This window comes from Eublepharis macularius, chromosome 8 (assembly GCF_028583425.1).
Source record: "Eublepharis macularius isolate TG4126 chromosome 8, MPM_Emac_v1.0, whole genome shotgun sequence".
NCBI lineage: Eukaryota > Metazoa > Chordata > Lepidosauria > Squamata > Eublepharidae > Eublepharis > Eublepharis macularius.
The window spans coordinates 92700886-92716040 of NC_072797.1; the positions used below are offsets into that span (position 1 = coordinate 92700886).

At 41.2% G+C, this 15155-nt stretch overlaps 1 protein-coding gene across 1 annotated transcript in view; it reads left to right on the plus strand.

The window, feature by feature from the left end:
• The window catches only part of FRMD3 (FERM domain containing 3), a 168685-nt gene that overhangs the window by 139251 nt on the left and 14279 nt on the right, over nucleotides 1–15155 (plus strand). The window contains exons 10-13 of the mRNA XM_054987254.1: nucleotides 1332–1420; nucleotides 2833–2907; nucleotides 3483–3551; nucleotides 5030–5151. Of these exons, the coding sequence (XP_054843229.1) occupies nucleotides 1332–1420; nucleotides 2833–2907; nucleotides 3483–3551; nucleotides 5030–5151 (355 nt within the window). The remainder of the gene's footprint in view (nucleotides 1–1331; nucleotides 1421–2832; nucleotides 2908–3482; nucleotides 3552–5029; nucleotides 5152–15155) is intronic.

A 15155-nucleotide genomic window follows, 5' to 3' on the forward strand; every position in this document is an offset into this window, starting at 1 on the left:
TGTGGTTATAGGAGGGGTGGTTTGTTGAAGCTAGCCTTAGGATAAGAAATCTATAAGCACTCTTGAACTTTGAATTTTTGATTGTATGATGCTGCTAGCTGCTTCATGTACTGTATCCTCCACATACTGACTGTTGCCAGCAATATAACCAATTTAGAGTTTTCTTGGGACTGACATTAATTGTATGTTATAAAAGACTTTCTTGTTCATTTTGTTATACTGTATCTTTACGGTTTGCTCTTGTTGTTGGTACATTTTCCGTGACCCTCTCTGTATTGGTTGTAGTATAGGAAGGCTTTCTTATATTTGGTAGAATAACAGAATGGTCAGCACTTGGGGGTGGCTGTGAGGTAAAAGGGGACCCTTTATTCCAGATAAAACAGATGTTATACTTAAACAGAAATAGGGTTTATTTATAAGTACATATGCTTAATGGTTTCAGAGTAGTTCTTAAGTATACCAGTTTCAAGATAAGTACAGATCTTCAAATGTTTCTAAACAAATTCAGTCACAAAGAGTTATTTTCCTCCAGTTGCCACTTAGACTAATAATTTCCACAAAGAGAGGAACACAGAGATTTCTCTCAGATTACAGTACCTTATTCTCCCTCTTTCCCCCAGAACAGTTTTCAATACTTGAACAATGCACTGAACTCTTTCCCTCAGAACCGCTCTCTAAAACTTGCAGCTCACTCCACCTGTTAGGGTACTGTTATCATTCAATCATAACATACTTCACTCATGCATTCAGACCCTCTCCCTCTTTCTTTAGAAGCTTGCATTTTTAACTACGATAAACATACATTCAAACCTCCACATGAATTAGCAGAAATGAAATACAGCAACTGTTTACATTGCAAAACATTGGAAGGAGGATTTAGAAAAAGTAGAAAACAGCTAGGCAATGGATTTTTGCTGGGCAAGGGAGGGAGACTTATTGAGAAAGGTATAAAGAACATTAATAATGAGGATAGATATACACCTAGAATTATTACCCAAGAAGAGACCTAATGATTTGCATAGTCCAACCTTCCACATGACAGAGGCACTTATGTACCTCAACAGGTCAGATAGTGGCTCCCTGGGGATGTTTCAGGTCAGGAAAATGGCACTAGGAGGAGGCTTAATATTCAAACTGGGCCCGCATGACTTTTAAACCCTCCCAAATGCTGGGAACAATGCTGATGAAACCTGGAGTTGCTCCAAAGTCTCACCCTATCTGAGAAGCGATTACTCACACCCTAAGTGAGAGTCATGCCCTGAGGCCTAGCAAAGTCCTAAGTAAAAACAAAAAGTTGATTTCTTTATGTTTCATTTTCCCCAAACTCTTAGAAAAAGGCTATGTTGTCATTCCATACCTCTACACCAGCAGCCTGCAAGCATCTTTGGAAGTGTGGAGTGGAAAACCAGGCTTTTTATAAGTAAGTAAAGCTATATTCCTGCCCCTACTGGCTCTGTACTGCTCTTGCCCACTGTTGCAGTGGGAGAAAATGGGGTAGGGGGGAATGGTGTTGTGGCCGTAGCAACCTCACTTCTGGTCACTAAGACTTTCGGAATTTCTAATCTCAATAGTCTTTACCAAAGAGATTGGAAGAATTCATAGAACAGGGTTCCCCACTGTGGTGCCCATGGGTGCCGTGGTGCCCTCCAACACCTTTCCTGGCACCCACCAAGCATTTTTAGAAAGTGGGCGGCATCAGGTGGGACTTTTACCCAGAAGAGCTTCTGATTGGCCATTGAAGATCTGATTGGCTGTGCAGATTTTTAAGAAGCTGCTTTGGCAGCAGCTGCCACCACAGCACAAGGATCTTCACTGTATGATTGAAGATAAGCTGTGTGTATGCAAGAAAATATTTTTCAACAACATGTTAATTTTAAAAGGTATTCTGCTAAACAGAGCTTCTGCTTGAAAAGCTGAAGAATTATCTTGTGAGTTATGCATGACCTCACTCAGAGATTTTGTGGCTGGCTCTGCCTCCTGTGACAGCCATTTTGTAGTTGTGCCTACCATCCAGTGTCCGAATCCCAAGGCTCAACAAGATTGGGGACACTGTCCTAGAGTGAGGGGCAATAGTGGCATCAGGTGAACACTGGAAATTGATGTCGCTGTATCAGCGACTGTATCCTTCCCCATGCTTCTCCCGCCAAAAGCTTCAGGGGGGTTGCCAGTGCAACTTCCTCTTAATATCAGTTCCGATATGTAATCCTAGAATAGATATTTTTTAGTATAGTATAATCACCATGTGGAAATGTTTCTTTTTTTAAGGAGAATATCCTTACAATGCAATCCCATGCCATTCTCCCAACCTCAAATGCCCTCCCCAACTGCTCTTTGCCCTGACCTGCATGTGTCATGCAGCAAGGTCAGTAGCAAATCATAACCCTGAAACTGGCATGTGTATGCACACTAAATTCAGTTTGCAGAGAGCTGAACTAGGTTCTGGAAGCAGAAATGATGTTGGAATGGGACTGGAGCTATCACTTCTAACCTATGTGCTTGCTAATAGATTATTTATTTATTTAAGTATTTTTAACCTGCTTCTTCACAGCATGAATTGACTTATAAAGGTTAAATAAAAACATCTACAACCAAATTTCACTAAAAGCATTAGGCATGATATAATATACATTACACTCAAAGGCTGCAATCATAAGAGCAGTTTCCTGGGAGTAAATTTATTCAGTGGGGTCTTACCTTTTTGTGGACCACCAGATGCTTCTGAAACTTAAATTCACTACAATCAACAAACATTCCATAACCAATAACATTTTGCCCTTTTTAAAAACTTTCTTGATAAGGTAACAGCCTCTTTCTTCCTTTTTTTTTTTGAAGGTATGCAAAATCCAGCCAAATCAAGACCATGTCCAGCAGCAAAATATTTTTTAAAGGCAGCAGGTTTCGATACAAGTGAGTACATGCTGATCTCAGTAGCTGTACTGTTCATTAGCCAATTTCCATGAATTATGTAGGAGGGATCAGTAAAAATTCAGACTTCTCTCTGAAATTCCACTGAGCACCTGTTTCCACCTCTCCTGGTAGTCCTACAATGCAATCCTATGAAGATTCCTCCTGTCTAAACCAGTGGCTTTAAATAGGAGTAAGTGCATAGGACTATGTTGCCATTCTTTGCTGCCCTTCTTACCTTTCTAATTAAATAGAAGTCTTCCGTAATGTGGAGATTAGATCATTCTTGTGAAATGCCTGGAAAGAGATGAAGGAACATTGCATTTGCTAGGCGGTTAGGTGGAGTTTATTTTGCACCCAATAGAGGTATGATTTATTTTGAAAGTCCTAACCTCAGCTGTAATATTAACTGGGAATATCTCATGAGGCCTGGATTAATTTTTAATGATAGAACATATTTATGTAATATGATATACTGTAATATGATATTCAATTGATTTAAGTTTTTTGTTACTCCGTGCAAATCAAATACTCACTTTAAAAATAGTTTGTGTGTTAAATATTATATTTTGTTACAGTGGAAAAGTTGCCAAAGAGGTTGTTGAAGCAAGTTCAAAAATCCAAAGGGAGCCCCCTGAAGTGCACAGGTACCTTTGGGTCTTAATAATGTCTGCATAAACTGTTCTTAATATTCAGAGCTTTTAGGAGGCTTGCAAGGTAATCCTATGCAGAGTTACTTCAGTCTAAACCAATGCACTTCAGTGACTTTAGAGTAGAGAACAATGCAGTGCTCAGCACCCTTCGAAGTTAGTGGTCTTATAAGGCTGTAACTCTGCTTAAGATTGCATTGTAATTATTAGTCTATTTAAGTGCCTGCATAGTTGTTCTTACTTGTGTCTTTTAGACAAGAGAATAAGTTATATTGACAAATATTCCCAAACCAAAACGTATACTTGTTCCTCATCTTCGATTTGAAAGCTGCTAAATAATATTGATCCTTAATATGCATGATGATCCACAAGAATCTTCCGTTACACACCCAAGAATTTGAGTCTAGTTATGGACTCAAGTAACAATCAACATATCAGCATTTCAACAGTATGGTCCCCCCTCCCCCCGGGCCAGGGAAACCTATACAATTTATTGTAATACAATTTATTGCATATGGCAAAGGCCAGTATAATCTTCAGTTAAGTTAAAACTACATAAAATACATACAGTTTTTAATTAGAGAACACCTATAAAACTATGAGATTAAAATCAATAAGGAGCAAAAAGATAACAAGCCTTCCAAAAAACCCACATATCAGTCGGCATCAATTCAGGCCCTAGGCACAATTTTAGTTTGAATTTTCTGCAGCTGATGCAAACAATGGAACCATGTGAGTGACATGTGGGTTTAGATCCATTAGAAGAAAAATAATTTTCTCTACTGTTGGGCCCAGGTCAAAGCTGGCTAAAATTGCCGCAAGAAATTTAGATCTAGGCTCTCAATGTAAAGGGCAGGACAAAATATAGTAGGGAGGTTCTCCATTTCTGCGGCTCCACAGGGAGGAGACCTGATTAATTAGGTTAGAGCAATTCAGTTGTTTAGAAAAGGCAAGGCAATAAGGTTGCTCATTGACCAGCATAGTCGCCTCAGCTTTGCACTGGCCCCAGGGTGGTGAAAGAATCAAGCCCTACAAAGTTGTGAATGTAGAAAATTCTGTCCTTATTTTTCTACTGGAAGTCACAGCACAAACTGGGCTGACCAGAAAACACAGCAATTTTTTATAGTTGTATTCCCTTGCCTTTTATCCTCCATAAGTTCCTTACTTAGCGTCTTCTATTAATTCCATACAAGGGTTATCCTTGTTAGTCTGTCGAAGTCAAAATAGCAGAGAGAAGGCACTTTAGAGGCCAACATTTTATTGTGGCATAAGCTTTTGTAAGCCAGAAGTACCTCTTCTGAGCTCCCTTTTATTTGATGAAATGGGCCCTGGCTTATGAAAGCTTCAATACAAATAAGTTTTCTGAAGAATTTAAAATTGACTCTTTTTTTGTTACATGTTTTACATCATGGCAGTTGCATTTTGATCGCAAGTATTTTCATGAAGAGCTTCTCATTTCTTTTCCTTTCTGTCAGAACCAGCATTACACAGAGTCGCAGTTCTCACTCCTTGAACAAACAGCTCATCATCAATATGGAGCCCCTGCAGCCTCTCCTTCCTACCCCAGATGATCAGGAAGAGGTTCCCTCTGAGGAAGGCAAGTCTAGACCTCATGTGCTGCTCACTTTCTCTCTCACAAATAAAACAAACAAACACAACTAATCAGATACAGTGCATAGACATTTTGTTTTGGGAAAAGTACAGCAACCTTGAAACGTCATTTTCAGTAAATGGTGACACAACACGACTGTTCTACTATTAATATTCTGCACAAGGAAATAAAAACAATGGAATCAAAATGTTGTTTAGATGTGTAGACTGCTGTATTCCTCATACAAAGAGCAGGAATCAATTGTATTATTCATCATGATCAAAAGCCTATGTAGGTTTATTGGCGGGGAACCGAGGATAACAGATAACAACTTGTACAAAGCCACCCATGAAGTCATGCAGCTGAGGGCCGAACTAGACTTGACATTTGGCATGCATTTGGGCTGGTAATCCCCGACCCTGACTTGTATGGGTTAGCAGCCAAATGTTACTGTCTTTAAGTTGTAAACATGCTGGGGCCTGATTCAGATTGGGTGCTAGGGGGAAGGAGATGACATGCCTGTTTTGGTGCTGGAGCCTTGCTCTCTTGAGCAGATTTTCTTGTAGAAACATAAAGCAACACAGAAAGAGGTAAAGGTTCCATTTGGTGGTTTTCCAGGCTCCAAGCACTTGAAGAGGGATAATTTATTATTAATAATTAACCCCAATAATCCTGCCTTTCTTTCATCATGGAACTCAAGGCAGCTTACAGAGGGATGCTCAAGAGGTCTTCTACCCCAGACACTCTCCAGACCCAGACCTGCTAGATTCACAGTAGAGTTTTTGTATAGTGCCCTTCAACAATTCCCTGTGATAAAGGTGCCATAGTTGGTGAGAAAGAAAGAGGCAGCTGAGAAAGCATGGAAATAATATAAAGACAGAGGTGTGTGTGTGTTGGCTACTGGGGATTAAGCTGTATAAATGCAGTGGTTTAATACATTGTATGAGTAACCTGAGTTTGAATTGCAATTTGTATTTCCCGTGAACGAATTTGGAACCCAGCTTTTTACTAAACAGTAGGGATAAAATATAAAATAGATAAAATGAAGAAGCTATCGGTGGGCGGAATAAGCTAATTTGGGGATGTGCCCACTTCAGCCATGTTCCCGTCCTTCTGTGGGTCAGAGCCAAACATTCCCTTTTCTCTCTAAAAACAGTTCCATGAGAGAGCTTACTGTAAATGCACGTAACTGAACGTCTCTCTTTCCCTTTCTTCTTGTCTGTTTTTCCCTTTTTGCATGACTATAGGGAGTTGAACAAAAGCTCACAATTCTGTCTAGTGTGCTTTTCCACAGCATGTTGTTGGTGTTATTTCTATCTTAAAAACCTCCTTTGCTGTTGTCTCTTGCTGGTTCCTTAGCCTGGAATTGGGTTCCTTCCCTAGACCTGGCAAAGTCTCCAGCTTCTTTAGCTAACTGGTTGAGAAGCTTCTGCTGCTGGGTCCTTGCTCTCACTGGTGCTGCTCCTTTTATACTCTGGCAGGGGAAGACCCTGCCATCAGCTCCCACCTGCTCCAGCATGATCCCATCCCTGTGTTTCTTCCTGGAAGCCTTGCAGCTTGGGAATCTGGCTGCTTCTCCATGCCACGTGATTCTCCCTCCCATGCTCGTGCCCCCAGGTGTCTCGGTGAGTGATGGTGGGGTTGGCTTGGGGATGGGGTGGCTAGTGGTGGGTTGTTTGCATCATAGCATATATAGATGTTGAAATGGTGGAGGTGTGTATGGGTTTCACTCACAGCCATCAGACTTCGTCTTAAAGACTCTCTTCTGGTTGCTGTAATGCCAAATTTCTTTGAGTTTGTATATTGGGTCTGTGAGAATGAGATTAATACATGGTTGCTGGCAGACCTATGTGTACACCATTTGATTAGCAAAAGATAATCCTTGTTGGTCAGTTCTGCCCAGTTCATTTAATGCAATTATATGTACTTGTGTTTACTGCCTTGAATTAATAACCAGCAGGTTTCCCCTTAGTCATTAGATTCACACAGGGACTGATGTTTTTGAAGTCTCTCCAGCTGAGAGCATTTCATGAGTCATGAACTCTTAATATAGTTCTGATGAAGCGCTGGAATCACCTTAGATCTGTGCAATCTCATGTTTCTTATAAGGTTGTTTTGCTGATGACAGGGACTTGTAGAGACAGAACATTTGGGGAGCACTTTCCTTCTTGGTTCTATGGTAGCCTCAGTCCACTCCCGCGGCCATTGTATGATAACAGGACAAGCATTAATTGCAGGTTGAGTCTTACTGTAAATAAAAAGGAAGGAAATAAAAATATTCTCAAAATACACTGGTTTAGAGTTTTGGTGGTATGGCCTTGCTGTGACATTCCCAAAAGTAGATCTTGCATTATGGAGAGGTCCAGACATATTTTTAGCAAAGCTGGCAATTCTGCTGTGAGGAAATCTCATTTCTCTGGTAAGAAATTAGCATAGATCTGACAATATCCATAGTAGCTAAATGGAATCTCCATATTCAGAGATGATATACCTTGAAATACAAGTTATTGGGAATAAATATATACCACAGCAGATCATGTAACAGATTTCACTAAATTTCCCTCTGGTGCATGTGTGTGGCAACTCCAATGAATATAAATTCTAGGACAATGATTTTTCCAAAAATTGGGTACATCTCCCAATGTTTTAGAAAATTGTTAGCAGTACTTGTTTAAAATTAGGATTATTTTAATACATCTTCTGGGAAGTAGTCTCATCCTTTGTTCCTCTGAATGAAGAGGCACACATGCTTTGTTCCTGCTAAGGATGCCAACTGTGGGTTGAGAAATTCCTGGAGATTTGGGGGTGGAGCCTAGGGAGAGACTTCAGCAGGGTATAATGTCATACAGCCCACTCTCCAAAGCAGCCATTTTCTCCAGGGGAACTGATCACTGTAGTCTGGAGATCAGTTGTAATTCTGGGAGGTCTCAAGGCCCCACCTGGACGTTGGCAATCCTGGTTCTTCTTCATTCAGTTAAGGAAACCCAGTTAGAGACTAACTCCAACTATCAGTGAAGTATAAATGTGTGAGTGAACTGCTGCTCCTGGTATCTTGAATTCTAAGCCTTGATTAAACCATAGTTTATAATACTGATTAGTGGAGAAAAAGGTATCTCCAGGTAACCTGTACTTTTGCATTCATGCATCAGGGGTAACTGGTGTTTAACAGCAGTTCTTGCTGGGATAAGGGAAGGGGGAGAAGCAAGGCATGCTGTAGATTTCTGTCTGGTTGGTGTCATTGGAGTACAACCATCAGGCTTGACTGGGTTGGGAGCTCCCTTGCTAGAAGTATCTTCTTGGTAGTATATTACAGTAATAGTTTTCAGCAGTTGAAGTAAACATGCCATGCCATCTAATTTCTTTTCTTTTTTTCAATTAAAAAATCTTTTATCTGTTGCAGACAGTCTGTTTAACTGGTATGTGTATGGCTGACTCAGCTGTGTGTTTTTAGGGTGTTTTTCAGCACAGTCACATCAGTCTCTTCAGCACAATGTCTTTAGTCTTTAAGACATGCTTTTTTCTAGTAACTTGATCTATTTTCTGCAGACTGTATTGGTTAACCTTGAACGTAACTCATTGCCCTTCTAGAGCCGTTTGCTCACCTCGGAAGGCTTGCCCGTGAATCAGGGAACATGTTAATGACTTTATGAGGCCCTTATGATTTTATGCATGTATAAATAGAACATCCTTTCCTCATTTTGGCAGTCAGTTGCTTGCTTTTTATATCTTTGAAACTGCTCCAAGGGATGTTTGGCATCAACAGAATCACTTAGGGATTTTATATCTGAAAAGTTGGCAAAATTGGTCAAAGCAGGAAAGTGTTGAGTGCTCTAGGAAGAGACTAACAAAAGACACAGAGGCCAGTTTGTCCAGAGTCCCACCCGTTGGAAAGTAAATTAACACAACTACTTACACTGGCCATTCATGTGGGCCACTCCAGGATCTCTCTGTGCCTCCCATTTACACATTATTTATAAGGGTGCAGAAATATTTAGCAAAATTATAGGAGTGAAAGAGATTTTTTATAACCTTGCATTGGAATGTGTTAAGCACAGTGAGCATATATACAGACCATGCTATTTTGTGGAGTCAACATCCCTTTATTGACTGGCATTTGCAAAATGACAATTACTCGTATTAGCTACTGTGGTCACCCTCCCATTTTGCACTGAAGGAACATCCAGAGAAGCAGCAGAGCACAGCTTAAAGATTATAGCAATTAGAAAGTTGGAAAGTACATTGATGGTCAACTAGTCCAACTCTCTGCTCAGGGCAGGAATGTGCAATGACAGCATCCTTAGCAGCTGACCATTCCGCTTAGAGACCCTGAGTGAAGGAAAGTCCACTATTTCCTCAGGCGGTCTGTTCCATGGCTAAAACAGTGCTTAAAGTTAGCAAGTTTCTCCTAATATTATTTGAAATTGACTTCTCTATAATTTCCACCCATTAATTCTAGACCTGCCTTTGGAGTAAGAAAGAACGTCTGCTTCCTTTGTGTGTCAACAATCCCATTGGTCTTATTTCCCCTAGCGTGAACATGCCCAGCTCTTTCAACCTTTCCTCATAGGGGTTGGTTTCCAAACCATTCGCCATTCTGATTGCCCACTTCTTGGGGTTGCTGACCTCCAGGTGGGGCCTGGAGATCTCCTGGAATTACCACTCGTCTCCAGGCTAGAGATCAGTTCCTCTGGAGAAAATGGCTGCTTTTGATGGTGAACTGTATTACATTACACCCCACCAAACATTACACCCCTCCCCAAACCCTGTCTTTCCCAGGATCCACCCTCAAATTTCCAGGAATTTCCCGCCCTGAAGTTGGCAGCCCTACCTCTTCTGGATATGCTGCAATTTGCTGGCATCCTTCTTAAAAGGTGATGCCCAGAGCTGGATACTGTACTCCAGATGAAGCCTGGTGAGCCATCTACAATGGTAACTCAGGGCAGGGGCTACCAGTGCTGCTTGCCCATTCCTCTCCCTCTAGGCAGTAGTTGCAACAGGACTGATGTTAGGATTTGGTTGCCTTTTGTTTCTCCCTCTGCTGTCTTGCAAGAGGAAAAAGAGGAGGAACTTCCCACAATATATATTCTTTGGAAAGCTCAATCCTGTTGCCACTGCCCAGAGGAAGAGAGGACAGTATTTTCAACATCTTCTGCACAGCAGCAAGTTTCGAGGTCAGAGGTGGACTTGGCTGGGGTCCTGGCAGCTGCCCAAAGATACCAACTCCTGATATTTTCCTGGTGGGAAGAATTGCTTTCCTATCAGTTGTATGGCTAAAACTCAGGTTCTCAGATCCTTCCTTGGTGATTTGTTGTATCTTGCCTTTGAAAACTAAAATAGTCATTTGAAAAATTATCTACTGCTTATCTAGGGCACTGCTTATCATGGGCACCACATACATGTACAGAAAAAATATAATAATGGTTTGTGACTCCCATGTAGGAAACAACAGGTGTCTAAATGATTGCTCCCGCAAAACATCAGTTAAATGTGTAGGTACAAAATGAAAGAGCAGCCTCCTAACAGATAGGCTGTAGCACTGGATTTGTACTTAAATATTTTGCACTTGTGAACTTTTACATTGTGTATTTTATTTGGTATGTTAGTGCAGTAAACATTTTTAAGACTTAGATTAGTGTGTGCTATGCAGCTGTTCATTAGCAGCTGCCAAAGAAATGAATGGCATTTGAAGTTAATTGTATTATGTATTATGAGGCAGTTGGAAAGGTTTAAAAATAACTTCCTGGTCTGTCCTCTGGTTGGATATTTCTGTTGGCCATGTTAGAAGCTTGTTATTTGATTCATTCAGCAGCATTCTCCTAACTTGAACACAGTGGAAACTTAGCAAAGGTCACAGCCAGCATGGGTGACTAGTTCATAAGGCTGCCGTAGAAAATATAGAAAGTCAATATGGTGAAATGCCTAGTGAAAATCCAAACCAGGAAGAGTATTCATCTGCGAATGGTTAATCATTGTAGCAAAGACGTATGCATTCGTTTGTTGAGACATGGGTCTAGGATCACAGCTAAAAGTGCTGGTAAGTTGAAGCAGACTTTTTGCTTTTTTCTGTATAGAAAAGTTTTATTTTTTTCATAGTTATACAAATACTATATTATTTTTAATATATAAAATTATTATCTTGATACCTGTATAGTTTTTGCTCCCAAAAGATGACACAGAAGAATATGAGAAATTAGAAGCAGAGCTGGGGTAGAAAGAGGACAAAAGCAAAAGACCTTCTCAAGAAAATCTCTCTTATTTAGGAGACTGAGGATTAAATTAAATGGTTATTTCTATTGACTTTCTGAGTTGACAAAGAAGAAAAGATAACTTTTCATTCATAATTTGAAACAAGTTACTTTTGAAATGATGCACTTCTGAAATAATCTTTAGAAATAATCTAAAGATCTAAGGCTGTAACAATATTTTCCAAGAAGTAAGCCCATTGAATAAATAGGACTTACTTTTGAGTAAACATTCTTAGGATTGCTGCTTATACTGCTTGCATAAACCTTATTAACAAATATCTGAAGACTTCAGAACAAGTGTTCAGAATATGCTATTTCATTACATTTAATGTTTGTTTCTAAGAGTAGGGTATACTCCCACAGAAAGTTTAGTTTAGCAATTGTCTCCAAATTGCTTAGAAAAAATAACAGTAATTCTTGAGCAAAAAGAATGATATGAACCATTAAAGACTATATAAAATGAATATAACTCTTGCAATGTAGGGGGTTCATATTTTCTCATAGGGTACTCTTAAAATGACTGTGGCATTTCTCTTGAAAAAAGTTTGTAATATTAGTTAAACAATTAATGATCTCAAATGGTTTTCCAAACTAAAGAAAGCAAACATTTTCTAATATTAATTCATTTTTTCAAGAAACTATCCTTGAATTGAAATTACAGTGTAAAACTGATAAAACTGTGTTGCGTCACAAAATTCTCCAAAATTATTTGGAAAAGTTCTAGAGTGTCAAGTGGAGCTGTACTCTACTCCTCTCCCCTAGAAGCCTGATTCTCCAGTGTGTGTCCCTAGTTGCACATAAGTGCAAGTGGGATTGGAGTTTGTTTCCTATGGCAAGATCCACATCACTATACTTTATGAATACTGAAACTTTGTTGGGGTCAATCACATGGTTCTTTCCCTCCCGGTATTTCCTGGATCACAATTTGACCCATTCACATGATTCCAATATTCACATGCCTAATGCAGTGATGCGGGATCACTGGGAATCCTCTCTCATGTTACTTACAGTATATATGGACAAGGATCTGAACTTGTCTAAAGAAATGCTAAAATCTGCCTGCGGAGGCATGAATGCTTGCCTGACGCATCTGAACCTGGTAATTGTGTGGCCTGATTGGGCCAAAATCCAATGGGGGGGGAGTTGTGGGGGTATTTTTTGCACCCACTCATTTTAGATGATTAATGGCTTTGTGGGGTTACTGAGGCAACTGTTAATGTAGTAATTTTTCTTCCATAGGGCCAAACTAGATGTGACAGCATCCATTGATCTAAACCGTGGCTGCTGTTGCCATTTTAAAACAATTTTAAAATGCTGCGAGGACCTGTAGTGTGGTGGGTGAGGCACTCTTGTCAAGTGCCAAATAGCCACAGGGGTGGGGGTACAGCCATTTCGGTAGCTGAAAAGGCACGGGGCAGGGGTGGGGCAATAAGAACACCATACTACAAATCTTATCAAGATTGGGCCCTTGTACCATTTTAAAATTGCTTTTAAATGGTATCAGCACCCACAGGTCTGTGAACACTTTCACATCTGTTTAGCCCAAAGAGTGTGTGCCTTAGAAGACTTGAGAGACTCTGAAAAGCAAGCTACAGCCTGCTGCTTCTGAGAGATATTTAATACTTTTTAGTTTAATATCAGTACAGATATGGGCAAGAGAAAAATAAAGCATTGATTAATAAATTCGAAGTTCACTATGTACCCAGAAGAAATTTTACATATGAAATACAATAATTCTGCTCTAGAACTCAGAGTAAAGTTAAAAGGATGAACCAATATGTGATTTAATGCTGTTAGCACAAACTTGTAGATTTGGGGAACTGTGGGAATCATTAATTAAGGCATAAAGTCAGAGAATTAGAGCCAGATTACTGGGAGAAGTTGGTTTCACCCTGGAACATACATACACAAGAACAAAGTGGCTACGAATTAGCTGAGAGTGGTAACTAGGGGTGTGCAGGGCTAGGGTGATTCGGATTTCCCGATTTGGAATACCTGAATCAGGAAAAAGATCCAGAATAAAGGGAATTCCGAAGTGGCAAGCTGCTTTGGAATACTCGATTTGGAAAGATTCGAGTTTGCTTCTTAAAGATTCGTCTGTTGTTTTCAATGGAGAACATGCTCCCGGCTTTCTGGGAGCCTGGTGGGGGGGCATTTTCTTTACAAAGCAAACCAAACTTGGTGGGGACCTTCTCCTCTAACGATCCCCCAAGTTTCAGAACGATTGGACTTTGGGGGGCCATGTTATGGCCCCCCAAAGAAGGTGCCCCATCCTCTTCCTCTCTCCATTATTCCCTATGGGGAAAAACAAGGGGGCTTTCTACGTGGCTTGGGGTGGCATTTTGCAAGCAAAATGCACCCAATGTTCAGGGGACCTGCTTCTGCCTCTCCTCCCACCCCCACCCCCCATGTTTCAGGGAGAACCTTCTTTGGGGGCCATTTTATGGCCTCCCAAAAAGGTGCCCCTATCCTCCTCCGCTCTCCACTATTCCCTATGGGAAAAAACAGAGGGGCTTTCTAGGTGGCTTGGAGTGGCATTTTGCAAGCAAAATGCACCCAATGTTCAGGGGACCTGCTCCTACCTGTCCTACTATACCCTCCCCAAGTTTCAGAGAGATGTTATGGCCCCCCAAAAGTGGTTCTCCCACCACACCATTTTATTTCTACTGTGTGGAAGACTCCCACACAGCAGAAACACATGGATTGTGGCTGCCAGTGGCCACAGCCACAGCATGGCTACACTACACACACCCCAAGCAGCCCCTCAGAACCAAACTCCCCCTCCCACAAAAACCCAACCACCCCTGCAGTAACTGCCCAGCCACTCTCCATTGGTTTCTGTTGTGGGAATATCCAGACTCGCACAGCAGGAATCTATGGAATGTGACATCCATGGCCACAGGCATAATCCCCCTTTCAATCTACCCCACCCCCAGCAGCCCCACAGAGCCAAAGACACGCACCTCCAAGTTCCCCACCACGCCCAGAGCAGGCTGGCCAGCCGCTCCCCATTGTTGCCTATGATGGGAACTTTTAAATTGTCTTTCCCATGGTAATTATGCACAGGCCAGGAGTGCCACAGTGGAGGGCACACTCCTGAGTGCAAGCTCATCCCTGGGAAAGTACATCTGAACCACAAACACACACCCCAAGTTCCCCACCACCCCAGAGCGGGCTGGCCAGCCACTCCCCATTGTTCCCTGTGATGGGAACCAACCTTAACACCAGGGAATAACACGCAAACACACATTGAATCAAGTTCAATTTTTTTTTATTTTTTAGCTTTCAGTTACAGCATTAAAGGCACATGACACTAGTGTCACATCACAACAGTCTCCTAGACAGTAGTACCACAACTATCCTCACATCAGAGAATCACCAACACACACAAGCACTTGCAAAAAGATTTTATTCCTTGGCTTTAAGTTACACAGCATGGAAGGCACGTCGCAATATATCACAACAGTCTCCTAGGGCAGTAGCACCACAACTATCCTCACACCAGAGAATCACCAACACACACACAGAAGTACTTGCAACTGGCAGGCCAACACAGAGAGAAACAGGCTGTCTCTCACAGTCTCTAGGCCAGTAGGAACACAATGGAAGCTGGCCCAAAGGCCAGCCTCTAATTTAAATCCCCTGCTGCATCTCCTACCAGAGATCCATAGGATCAACCTCCCCCTTCCCCCTTTTACTCCTAGTCTAGCACTCACCCCTCCTCACCCCTCCCAACCTGAAAATTAGGCGGGAATCTGGCTGCTT